The sequence below is a fragment of the Seriola dumerili genome, unplaced genomic scaffold (assembly GCF_002260705.1).
Source record: "Seriola dumerili isolate Sdu_G_001 unplaced genomic scaffold, Sdu_1.0 BDQW01000017.1, whole genome shotgun sequence".
NCBI lineage: Eukaryota > Metazoa > Chordata > Actinopteri > Carangiformes > Carangidae > Seriola > Seriola dumerili.
The window spans coordinates 2,649,164-2,662,868 of record NW_019174272.1 but is presented as its reverse complement, the minus strand read 5'-3'; the positions used below and the strand labels follow the sequence as shown (position 1 = coordinate 2,662,868).

Sequence of the window (13,705 nt, the reverse complement as noted above, 5' to 3'; positions counted from 1 at the left end):
TGTGTGTGTGTGTAAGTGCTTGCATGTCTGGAGGGAGTTTGTCCAGAGTTCACAGTCTGTGCATGTGTGAGCCTGTATGTGCATCAATTCATGGCAGTGTGTGTGTGTGTGTGTGGTGTGTGTGTGTGTGTGTGTGTGTGTGTGTGTGTGTGTGTGCGCGTGATCGTGTGGTCAGTTTACTTTGTGTGTGTTAGTGTCACTGTTGGGCAACCACTGAACAGACCCCCAGCTGTTCTTAAACAGTGAAACAGCCTCCCCTGCTCCCCTTTTTTTTTAATGTTCAGCCTGTTTCAGACTCAGTTCCCATGAAATTGGCCCTTCTCTGGCTCGCTCGGAGATTGCCCGCACTGTAAATGGCTTCTCTGGAGTCTGCCAAGGGCCAGTGGGGGCCAATTCAAAGATAGAAAGAGACAAAGAGAGACTGGCAGATCCAAAGTATCCTGACTGCTCCTGTAGCCCCGCTCAACCACAGCAATAATTCCTAATCTGCATTTCTGCTCAAAGAAAAGTAACAATAACATATGGAACACATACATTTATTGGACTGATCCAGGTTGTTCACCCTAAGCCATCATTCATTTGTGAGCAGTATTGTGTAAATAACGGTGAAATAACTCCAGTGCTCTTCAACAAGTGTTGATCAAAGTGCAAGGCAATGTTGTCTCATAGAAGACGAGGTTTACGAAGTGAGTAACAGGATAACGAGGATGCATGAGACCTATACGTGCAGCTCACTGGTTGCATTGCACTTTTCTTCCAAGTGACCCAGCTAGTGAAGTCATTATGCTTTCCACTCTCTCAACAGGAGGTGGGGCTTTTTAGTGAAAACTTATTCTACCCCGCTGCACAAAGACCAGTGTGCAGTCGCAGTCTCCTCCACGCTGTGAGTACGCAGCGCCTGCACAGATCGCTCCGATTTGGAACTAAAGACCACATTGCATGAACCCCTGCATACCTTTACTGCAGTTTTCTCGGCCGTGAAAGACCCTCACTTTTCCGCTGTGGCTGTTTTCCAGCAGATACCCAGATCCCGAAAACTGGAAGCCCCGAAAGCTGGACCTGTGTAGAGAGAAGCTGCGGGAGTGGTCTGGAAACTTTTTGCCATCATGAGCACGCGAACGGTCAACCTTGATACCTACAGCCTGTCGCTGCTCACGGCCAAAGAAGACATCCTCAACCCCCGCTCCTCCACCAACTGGTAACGCATAGTGCTCTTGAAGAAAAATTGCATCTGCCTGCCATAGCACAACCTGATTTGTCTGAACATTAACATGAACGTTTAATTGTCAACTTTATAATAATTCTACATCATTATAATGAGGAAATTACGAAGTTGAATCAGTAACTTTAACGTTCATATTCTCCATCTTGTTTTTTTTCTGAATGAGCCTTGGCCGCGTTTACGCACAACCAAAGTGGCTGTTGCGTAAACAGAGGCTTGATTTTAGTTAATCCAATAAGAGATACAGAGATGACCAGCAAAGGGATAGCACGCAACCTGGATTATGTTTACATGTCCAGCAATGACAAATGCATGCAGACTGGTTTAGTTGCACAGGGATGTATTGAGTCTACCCTCCTCCGGGAGAGCTGATGTTAGGTGTGGATTGCCGTCCATTACACACGCTAGGCGGCTGGTGTGGCTCAGAGCGCAGCACCTGGCCGGCGGCCCGCTTTCCTCACCCAGGCCTTACGCTCCATGACTTTGCTATTCTTCCCTATGAGCTGCGAGGCTTCATTCTTTGTGCTGAGGATCATGTTTCTGCTCGTGCTGATCTCTGACAGGGGTTGTCTTTCATGGAGAGGAGCTTTAATTTGACAGACAGCATAATATGCATGCAGGAGTACAATCCAGTAACCAATAATGACCAGTATTACCAGTAGTAACCAATAAACTACTGTTGAGCAATGAATGTCTCCAATGAATAAATGTATTTTAATTTAGGAACAAGATATTAAAAACCAACTGTGCAGAGTGGAGCTGAAACATGAATCCAGAACCAGACAATCAAGTGTTTTACGGCAGAACTTGCTCAATGTTTTGAATTTCCGACTTAGATTTCAACTCTAGATGATTCTTTAACTCATGGAAAGTTGGACTGATTTACTCCATTTATTCCTGAGCACCTGACACTTGTCTCATTCTGTCCTTTTGTCACAGGGTTTGGCTGGTCTGTCACTATGGTGCCCAATCCTTCTTTTCCAAACAGTACCACTTGCCAACTCTGTCTGCCTGTCTCATCCTCTTTCTCCTTCTCTTATACTGTGTGTGTGTGTGGTATTGTCATCTTAAGCTACAGACGTGTTCTCACTGGGAGAATTAGACATACTATGACCCCTCTCTTTCCACGTATCCACTCACAAGTTATAGTTTTGGGGAAGTAGGCCAAGGCTCAAGCCCACATGTGTGGTCATGTGGAAGTGAAGGACTGATTCTGTCTGTCTCTGTTTCATCTTCCTCTGCCCCACATCTCTCTCTACCACATGGTTTCCCTGCCCACTTTCTTCCCACTTTCTTCCTGGCTTTTCATGACGCCATGCAGACTTGAGGAAATGAGTTTTAGGAACACTATGTGTTAACTTTGACAAGCTGAAATCTGACATCTTCATGAATGGGGTGGGAAAGAAGTTTCCCCATTCCAGGCAGAACATGCTCAGTTTCCATTCTTTCTTGCATTTGGAAAAATATCTAAAAGTTTCCATGTTCAGTATCATTGAGGAGGTTTTGTCTCATGGCAACACCTCCATATTGACACTTCACTGATCCAGCAGTTCCTCATTCGAGAGCATTTCCCTACGTTTCAGTGAACAATTGACCTGGATTGTGTCTCTGTCAACCCACTGCCTGTCAGGCAATCACAGAAACTCTCTCTCACACACATACACACGTACAGATGCATCTATCCATGCACATGTTAAGTTGTGTGAACAAGAGAATAAAAAGAGAAAAAGAAAGGAGAGAGAGAGAGAGAGAAAGAGAGAGAGAAATCCCCCAGCATTCATTGAGCCCACTTTTGAAGGCTAAATAACTCTGCAGGAACTGAATAGAGAGGTGGGAGGGGGACACGATGATGTCATGATTCCCAATGTCAAACCAGTGAGAAAGACACCCATCGTGTGTGTGTTCGTGTGTGTCTGGTTGTGGGTTGAAGGGATTTTATATGCGAGTTTGCATGTGAATATATTTGTTTCTGGACGTGAATATGCGGAGACTATTAAAGTGAGTCGAGGGCGTTGAGAAGTTTGCGTGGAGAGGGGTAGGAAGCTTGTTTTGTTGAACGATCCCGCCCCCACTGTGTGGCCTTGAGGTCCCTGTGTGTATTATCTAATGACCTTGTGTCCTGAATGGGAAACAGACCCTTTGTGGGTGAGACTCTGAAGAAAAGAGGAGCAATTTCAATGCATCCCTCATTCAGACCTCTCTGCTCAACATACAGCCTTGGAGGTCTCTCCTCAGTCTCCCAGACCACTGAGGACTACAAAGTGTCTCGCTCGTAGGCTGGAAACCTGCTCTGTCTGCATGTGTTTTCTGTTTGTGTGTGCTTTGAGAGACAGAAAGAAAGAGAAACAGTGAAAAAGCATGTTCCCAAGGACACTGTCCAATCCTCAGAGCAGGAAATACTTCTAATTCCTAGCAGGAGAAATCAAGATTTATGTCCAGTTTACAGCAGAATAAATGAGTCAAATAGGCACTTTAGGTAGGGTCATTGCTGCTAATGGGGCCATGTACAAATGGAAATATTTACAAGCAACTATGCTGAAATCTTTCATATGAGCCTTTGATTTTTATTTTTACAAGCTGAAGTTGTAGCACAAACGTAAAAAAAAACAAAAAAACTTTGTTTTTAACAATTCAATAAACTCCCTCCGTCAATGGTTTGTTCTGCACATTTTACACATTTGCAGCTCAGCCAGCGAGACAGTGTAAATAAGAACAATTTTCCAAACCAGCATGTATTACCAGAGGTATTTTCCTGCCAGATATCAAATAGACTCCAGCACCAGCCTAGCCAAGCATGCAAAAGAGGGGGTAAAAATCAGTTTAGAAAATGTTTACAGCATTGTTTCAGCCTTGCAAAGTATATCAGATGGGAATTCCTACTAAGCTGTGAAGCAGTGTGACCTCTTTTCATCAGAATTGGGTGTGTGCTGTATCCAGACATCTGTGGACCCTGGTGACTCTGAACACACCTTCTTCATAGACATCTTTCTTGAAGTCCACACTTGGATACTGTGTGCTGTGCTTGTGTTAAGTGTTTCACCATGCTCTCTTATTACAGTGAAGCAGTGACGCATTAAGTAAATATCTGATTTCTTTGTAGTAACAGAGTGATTCAGTTTTGATGAAGTACTCAGAGACCAGTCAGTCTTGTCTTCATTCATTCTAGGCTGTACGTGTGAAACATGTACTGTAGCCATATTTCCGTAGATAAAACAAGCTGCTTAGAAAGTGACTTTACAGATTATATTGTGAAGATGGTATGTGCTGTAATATTAGTGATTGCTGACACAGACATACAAAATTCATGAAACCTGTTTGTGTATTTTTTTTAACCAGTCCATATATTACTTTACCAGGTAAAGACTCATTTATTTGAAAGTAAAAGAATTTCCCAAGGAGTGAAGAGGAACTTACTGTTGAAGGATAAGTTAAAGCCTTTACTCGTGACCAGTCTTTTGGCAGAAGTGTAGCTGCAAAGTGATCTGACACCAAATGGTATTGCAGGTCATGGAATTACAAATATTAAGTTTCAGTTTTAGTAGCGTCTTGAAATAGAAACCTTTGAGAACACTTATTTTTTAAGGCCTCCAATTTATTTGAGTAATACGTTTTAAATGGGGCTCAAGATGAAGTTCTTTTTGTTAGAAAATATTCCTCCAGTATTGTAATACAACACATCATTTAACCAACTGTATTCATTTATTATCTGGATATAGATGGCAACAACCAGGGCCGGAGGCATTATGTTTTTGGGTTGTATGTCCATCCACCCGTCAGTACGCATGTACGTGCATTTTTTCATCTTTCCTTTCTCGTAAACATGATATCTGAGTAGAGGGAATTTCATTACATCGGGCACAAACATTCACTTGGACTCAAGGATGAACTGATTAGAGTTTGGTGGTAAAAAGTCGAAGGTCAAGGTCACGTGACTGTCACAAAACATGTTTTCCACAAATGAATACGCTAATTATGACACAAATTAACACAAATGTCTAATTGGATAAAATAATGAAGCTTCAGTGTGACATCATAATGTTCTCAATAACACTCCTGGCCATTATTTAATGCTGTAACTCAAGAAGGGGGGATTGTGACCATATTTCCTGCAACTTGGCTGGTTGGTGGAGACAAACAACTGCAAGACGGTAATTCTAGTATCTTTTTATTTTTACCCTTGTTTGTCTTTTCTTTCATTTTGACAGTCTGTTGAAAACTTAAGTAATCAATCTTACTGATTTTCATTTAAGGAGCAACACACTATCCTCTCTGATCTCTTGTGAAGGGACTCTCCTGCTGATGATAAATGGAAGAGCCTTTACTTCATCATTGGCCCGGGGTGTCTGTGTTGCTGCTACTTGCCAACATTTCCACAGGCTCATGCATGATTAACCAAGGCCTGAAGAGTTCCTGGGTCTAAAGTTACGTGCTAGATGGAATACACCTGTGGGTGTGGGGAGAGGATTGGAGGGAAGAAGGTAAAATGCAGGGCTACCAGTGTGTGTGGATGCACATCCTTGAGTGCTAGTGCTTGTGTATACTGTAGGTGTACAGTATTTGTTTGCTCTCCAAAGGGAGATTATCTGTGCAAATGCAGCAGGTCAGTTATCTTGGTTGTAAAGATAAACAAACATTATCATCACGCTGTTATCAAGAAGTTACCCACTGCCTGAACTTCCTTGCACGGGTTCTGCTTTTTGTTCAGTTCCTTAATTATTCACAAAGACCCACCTGTCAAAAAGAGAAAGATTATTAGAAAATAAATATTAATGCTGGGTGCTGACACACGAGCTGTTCCGTAATCCTCATCTATCTTGGCTATCTATCATAGCTTTCTACGATGAAACAAAACCTACTGATCACCTGACTCTGGAATCCCATAGAAGGAAACAAGCAGTCTGGTTGGTTTCCTCTGGCTGTTCAGGAAAAGGCTTCAAAGGCCACACACAGCGTTGTTGTCAGGCTGAATGATAACAGGACGTTTGATTGATCCTTGATATTAATAGCGGCATACTGGCAGTTACACTGGGTCAATGCCCAGTCCACTCTCTCTCTCTCTCTCCTTCCTGTACAATACTTTACAATAGCTGTCATAGTGTGTGACATAGATGTCCACTGATTTCCAAAGAGGTTTGCATCCGATAGCTTACTGTTGCTGTGAAAACCTTGCAGTGCCAGTTTTGGGGCACTTGAGCACAATCCTGGGCTGACCAGAGGAACGCTTAGGCCATCCAGAGTCTTCTACTGTGACATTAGGGCAAAGATTAAGTATTCAAGATTCTTTAAAAGCTTTTGCACACCTCCAATATGCACCTGACCGCAGCACTGTGTGGGTGTGCCTTCTTCAAAACAGTACCCTCATCTTGCCTAGCTGCTTGTGTGAGCAAGTCTGTGGGTGGCATGTTGGTAGATGATGACTATGAGGGCTATAATGGCTGTTATAAGTATCTCTGTTTAGTGAACTTAGAGAAACGATTCGAGCAGTAATCACTAAACAACTGCTTACTCCTCCCTTAAACATTGTTTAGATTTCATCTGGGGTCTAAGACGAACCTGCAAGGTAATGTTGGGTCTCAGGCATGATGAGAGATGACTGCAGAAGGTTACACTGTATGAGTATATTGTGTGTGTGTGTGTGTGTGTTTGTGTGTGTGTGTCTCTGTATTTGTTAGTTCCTTAGCGTGCAAACGGATGGGTGCAAGACCACAAATTGACGCCGTGTTGAAGTGTGACTTGTAATTGCACCATAGAAGATGCAAAAGGTTAGTAATTAATGTTTCATGAGTTGGTGGCACTGCAGTGCTGTTGTTGCTCCTCGGTGTCAGTTTTCTATTGGAAACAAAATAACTCCAACATTATTAACCATAAAGCGGCATTGTATCCAGAGGGTGTGGCATATCTGTTTTAACTATAGTAAAAGTTTTATATAGAGGTAGTCGTGAACAATAACAAAAACATAACAAGTATTCTGTCAGTTGTCCTTGCACCAGACCTTTCTATCAAATCCTCCTTTTGTTCATTCAACAAAAGAAGTGCCTCAGAGCTGTTGACCTTAATCCAGATGCCCTCTAACGCATTGTTTTCCACTGGAAATCTTTCCTTTTTATGCCTACAGCAGTGGACACAACAAATATGTTACTGTTGCCCTTTGCAGCTCAAGATAAAGCCTGAGAGACTCTGTTGGAAAAGTTTGGCTGTATCTTTATGAAACCAGATGAATCTTTAATGCTATGAAAAATGGAAGCTGGACTGAGGTGAATTGCTTGTTTAATCTAACTAATGGACCTTGAGTGTAGCAGACAGAGTGTTATTTCCAAGGGTGTGTCAGATAGCTGTCTAAACACATCTGTATTATAGTGTTTCTTCAAACATTGGCAAGAGAGCGAATATGGTGCATGATGTGTGTGTCTGTCCAGCTGAGGCACTGTAAAGGGATATCTTGCAGTGTCATAGTCGAGTCACTAAACCTCGAGTCCGAGTTGAGTCTCGAGTCCCCAGTGTTTGAGTCCCCCGCACCTGAGTCCGAGTCTGAGTCCTCAAGCTTGAGTCTGGGTCAAGATCCAACTGCTGGACTTGGTTGGTACAGCACTGGATATCTGAGCAACAATGATATCACACAAATAGATTCTTCTGCTGATGTTTACGTGTGTCTGAGTTGCAGAGTTTTCCAAAGATATAATCTGTGGAACCAAGCCCTTGGCACTCAAGTACGTTAAGACTCTATTCCATTATGAGAGTGGCCTTCCTATCTGAAAACTGCCTTCATGCTCGGATTGCAATATACTGAAGCAGGATATAGTGAGACAGTGATCTGGTCCACCAGCTCCCGAGTATCTCCCGCACAGCTGCCTCATTGCTGAAGAATTAAGTCATATGCAATGATGAATGAGGTCAACGAGGTCAAATTAAATGACTCTTTTAAAGATCGTGAGAGATTGAGAGATAACAGTTGTGTTGCTTTTGCCTGAATTCCAAGAAATAAACCAACCTGCTTCTGAAAAAAGTTAGGATGTGTTTTAAAGTCTCTCCTCTCTTGCATCTTTATTTCAAGGCAGCCGAACATGCCAATAAAGACCCTGAATGAATGTTATGAAAGTAACCAAGCATATGCTGACACGTCTCGTCATGTTCTGTGTGGCTGTGGCTCTCTTATGAGGTGAACGTGCCACGCGCAACACTAGCAGTGTCTGACAGCACACAAATCTTTTGACAGACGATAACATACGTCTTGTTATTTTGCTCTTAATTACACAGTTATGAGATTGTCAGACATATGCACTGACACCCTCATGCATATAAGTGTGCACCGTGACACAATCCTTTCTCATTCCCCATAGCTGCCATGACACTGTGAGGTGTCATCAGCTGTGTTTGCTAAGTTGCTTAAGCAATTGCTCCCAATTCACCATGGCTACAAAGGAGCAACGCAATTATAATTGTGATATTCTGAGGGTTAACTATTACCGTATTGCAGCAAAGTCACACTGGATGCAGGGCCTTCACTGAGACTTCCACTTTCCCTTTTTCCCTGCCTTGTTTGTTCACTCGCAGGTGGTGGGATTGGGTTGTGGGTGTGTGAGGAGAGTCAGAGGGGCTCTGTTGTCCTGACGACCCTGGTGGGAAAGCTACGTTGTTTGTTAAGAGAGACTGAATGGAATGGGGGAGATGAGTGGAGAAGGACTGATGAGGCTGGGAAGGGGTTGCAAATGAATGGGCAAGGACACTTGGTAAGAAATATAGAGGAATAACAAGATGAGAAAGAACAACACGTGAGAGGCAAGAGCAAGCAATGCAGCGAGTGAAGGCAAGTTCAGCAGGGTGGTCTTGGCAAGAGGCTGTTGAAAAGCAGAATCAGCAAATGACTGAAGTTGGGGGAGTGATAGGGTGGAGAAAAGGGAGAGATTGGAGGACAGGTGTAAGGGTGAAGAGGAATGAGAGAAACATCAAAGCAGTAAGAGAGGCTGCTGAGAAGAGGTCTAAGTGAGGTCTAAGTGGAAATGTGATACTTGAGAGAGTTTGCTTTGTTTAACTGAAGGAAATGGTTGAAGATAAGATGCCATCATGTTTTAATGGTCCCATAATAAGGGAGGCTATTCCTGTATGTGTTTGTGTGTGTGTGTGTGTGTGTGTGTGTGTGTGTGTGTGTGTGGAGCAATGTGGGACAGAGCATGAACAGGAAATGCCAGAGCAATCCCGGTGGACAACGATTTTAAGAGGGTTTATCATCATTCATTCCTCTCCTCTCCTTTCCTTTCCTTTCCTCTTCTCACTTTCCCATGTCAGGTGTGGTAAAATAAATTCTGTTCCCATCCACTCCCCTATAGCTCTCTGAACAAACCATATGCCTCCCTGTAAGAGTCATAACAATTTACCCCATAGAGACCCACGACAATCGCCCTGTAATACTTCCATCAAGACACTTGCCCCCAATAACCACATACTCTTCTGCCCCCTTGGAAACCTCTTATACACTCTAGCTGTTTCCCATTGTGTGCCATTGTTAAATGTGCCCCTCTTAGCCTACCCATTTATACCTATCCACAGCCCCTGGTGCTTTTCATCGTTTTGCCCAGTGTGACCCCATCTTTGAGTGGCTTTTCTCCAACCTGAATATATCCCTCCCTCTGGCGCACCCTCTCCATGTGCCCCATCACTGTTTAAGCAAACACTCACACAACACTGAACTTCATGTACCCATCTTCTATTAAACTCTGCTTCTACTCTGTTTTGGCCCCAAGCCTAAAGGGCTTTTCTTTATGAGTATGGGAATTGGACCAGACTGACCAAACCAGGGTTCAGCTTACTTTAGCTGCATACTGTCTCTTTGAATAAATCAAATAAATACATACGATTAAAAAAAAAAATCTGCTTTTATGTTGACAACTATGCACAGTTTCTCCGGTAAATGCATATGGATGTCATTTTAACAGTAAATGAACTATGTGTGATCTCAGAATGAATTGAGTTTTACCTTGAGGTGTAAACATACCTACATCCTCTCTGTAATCAGCTTGTATGTCACACACAACCGAGGGGGTCTAGACCGCTTCCTTCTGCTCAATTCATATGTTAAAAAGCTTGCAAAGGAAGGATACTGTTTCTGTGAATCTCTTTAAAACAAGTAAGACTGAGCTGCTCCAAGTTTCAGACCGTCCACGGTCTTAAAAAATAGTGACGTGTCGTTCGGAAATAAATATTGTTGTCACATTCTGTATTTGACACCAACACGCCTACAATGACACCCACTGGCCTCTCTTGATGGTAAGGATCATATTACACAGACAGAAATGTGGTAGCTAAGTAATTAGTACGTGTGCAGCTCTACTTACACAGTTACAGGCTAATGTTATCTGTGGATTAACTCATAGCTGTAACACGAGACCAACTGCTGTCCACGCACCCCACCACTACTACCACTGCCTCACAGTTCATCACCTGACAACACGGTGCTCGCCACAGTTCAGCTGCCCCTGAGTCAAAGTGTTCACGATGTCTTTTGTCTGTGTTTGTTGTGACTTTGTTTGTTTCAGGACATTTTGAATTGACTTCCACTATACAGCAGCATAGTTTCTGTCTGTCTCTCTCTCTCTCTCTCTCTCTCTCTCTCTCTCTCTCTCTTTGTCCATCCCCCGCTCTTTTCCATCTGCCTCAGCACAGAGAGGGCTGTTTTCTGTCACATAGTCCTTGGCAGTGATTTAATTACTTATTTGTTTAGTTTGTCATATTCTAAACTTCTCTGGCTCCGTGTTTTGCTGAGAAAAGACATTTTCCTCCCTCCCCTCCTCCTTTCAGCATTCCATCCAGTCTCTCCCTCTGCCCCTCACCACCTCACCCCCCACTGACTGATATTGTATGCACTCTGTTGTTTACTTACTTTTTTTTTTTACCCAAGTTTCCCTACATTTCATTTAGCTACACTTTCTGTTCTTTCTTATTATGTTGTTCTCCATCACTTCTCCCACTATTTACCACTCTCTCCAGGCCAAATAGCTTCAGTGGTCTGTAATAGTCTCCAGGGGAGTCTGATGTGTCCTCCACCCAGTCACTTATTACACAGATCAGTCAGTATTACTCAGTCAGGGTGGATCTGGGCAGGTACTCTTATTGGTCAAACAGCCAGCACAATTATATGTCAAACTGACTTGCACAACTGTTGGGGGAGATAACCACAATTTGTATATCAGTATGACTATTATTACATAAAAACAAATAAATATATTTAATGGTGGCAAAGTAGTCCAATTCAATGTATGGATGTAGTAATTCGATGGAAGAAAATAATAAAAAAAAAAAGATTGTGACTTTGCACTAACATGAGATCACGTTCCCAGCCTATGTCTCAACATCCTGTAGTCAGACTGTCAACGTTTTCAAAAGTATTTGAAACATGCAAGGCAAGCAGTGGTTTTAGCATTACTTTGTTTGCAGTGGAGTCACTGGAGCCCTGCAAGTTTACTTGATTTGTAGTCAAGTCAGTTTTTATTTATGTAGCGCCAAATCACAACAGAAGTTATCTGAAGCCACTTTTCAAATAGAGCAGGTCTAGACTCTACTCTTTATAATATTATTTACAGAGACCCAACAGTTCACACCATGAGCAAACACTTGGCAACAGTGGCAAGGAAAATCTTGCAAAAAAGCTTTTAGTTTTTTCTGTTTATATAGTTAGACTTTTATAAAATATTAATCAAATAAATAAAGAGATATATTAAAACATCAGCAGTTCATACCAGTACAGAGTTCAAAAGTGTTACTGTAATATGGATTCATGTCATATCCGACAGCTTTGTGTTGATCTGAACTATCAGAGCAAAAGGTGAAGCTTTTCATCACAGTTTCTGTTAGTTGCAATTATTGTAAGATTACTGGAGATGGTTGGATTACTTTTTGTGTGGTGAAATGTCACTGAAGCAGAAACATGGTTCATTATGTTGTATCATTTACATGATTAAAATGGCGAAAGAGTGTTTATTCTTAGAGTTTAAACCTGACATCTGCCACAATACTGCTATAATTTATGAAACCTAATTTTAAGCTTTACGAAATGTGAAGCATTGACTGAATCAAGCTCTTTGTGCGTGTGTGTGTCTGTGTGTGTCTGTGTGTGTCCAGTAGGATATCCTGACAGTCTGTTTGGCCACTGTAAATGCTGTTGATTGGGACTTGGCATGGCTTGGTTATAGGATCAAGGTTTCTGTGCTAAGCTCTACCATCACATAATAACCCAAATGCAGAGTCTCTGCCAGAGGTTTACATAAGGCCTTTCCCCCGAGCCAGCTTCACTTCTGACACAATAGTACATGTGGAACAGACCAGACACTCTATGGTGGACTGGAGTTTGACTGTATATGTTTTACTGTAAAATAATAATATGCCTCTGATTATTATTCTTGCACAATTTGCAATTTTGTTATGCACCGCCCTTCTCATGGGACATAAGCTGAATCCCATCTCAGCAGGAGAGGGGCATGTGAAGTGTCCTGTCTTCAGTGGGAATGACAGCAGAAGGATATTACATTACACCTTACTTCATAAACCACAGTTCTGCTTGGAGATGTTTGGCTTGTCTATATGCGCCTAAACCCCACATCATTGTGGGGGTCCACAAACATCCTGTTCGCTGTTGTCTTTAGTTTGTGTCTGCTCTTTGCCTTGTGACCTTATCAGCACATCAATGTTGTTTTCCATTGAGCTATACTTCCAACTGTAAATTACATTTCTTCGTTTTCTGTTCAATTAATAACCAATATGTGCCTCGTTTGTGGCAAATAGAAGAATATTACCTCTCCAATGTAATTTTAAGTTGTCCTGCGGGAGTCTTTGGTGCTGTGTTCCAATCCCTTCCTGCTCAGCAGCTCTAACTAAGGGGCCCTGTTTCTTGGTCTGTGGGGATTACAGTGGTTACAGCCCACTCTCTGCAGGGCACCTGACTGAATCCGCTGGATCAAGCCATGAGTATGAGGACCAAGGCTATCCCTCTCTGCCTGCTTTTTCCCTTCTCTGTTTTTTTGTTGCGACTCTCCTCTTTCTTTACCTGCTTTTCAACAGACACTGCCATGTCCTTTATCTCTCTCGCTCTCTTTCTAACTTTGTCTCCGTTGTTCTTTCTGGCACTCTTTCTCCAAGCGGGTCCAGGTCAGCTCTGATGTGGGATATTGATAAACACAGAGAAGTGTTCACAGAAGCACCATCCCTCAGCAGCAGAGTACATTATTTTGACATCTACGTTTCATCACTTAATGAAGAGCCAAAGAGAAAATTACGGGGAATCGTAGATGATACTGGACATTCATGCCTTCACTTTTACAACCAAAATAGTTTTTTTTTTTTTTTTACCAGAACAATATAAAACCTAATAAAACTTTTCTGTATTTAAAGCATGTGTGCTTCCTAGCAGCATTTTTCACCACATCGCAGTTTGAGCATGCCTGTGGTTTACCCTGCCACATTTCTCAGTGGTGATGTTTACATTGATGCATCACC

General features: G+C 42.4%; 1 protein-coding gene across 1 annotated transcript in view; it reads left to right on the top strand.

The window, feature by feature from the left end:
- The first annotated feature begins 875 nt into the window (after window positions 1–875).
- LOC111232021 (drebrin-like protein A) overlaps window positions 876–13,705 on the top strand; it is a 31,551-nt gene continuing 18,721 nt past the window's right edge. Inside the window, exon 1 of the mRNA XM_022759355.1 lies at window positions 876–1,198. Coding sequence (XP_022615076.1) covers window positions 1,107–1,198 — 92 coding nt within the window. The 5' untranslated portion in view covers window positions 876–1,106. The remainder of the gene's footprint in view (window positions 1,199–13,705) is intronic.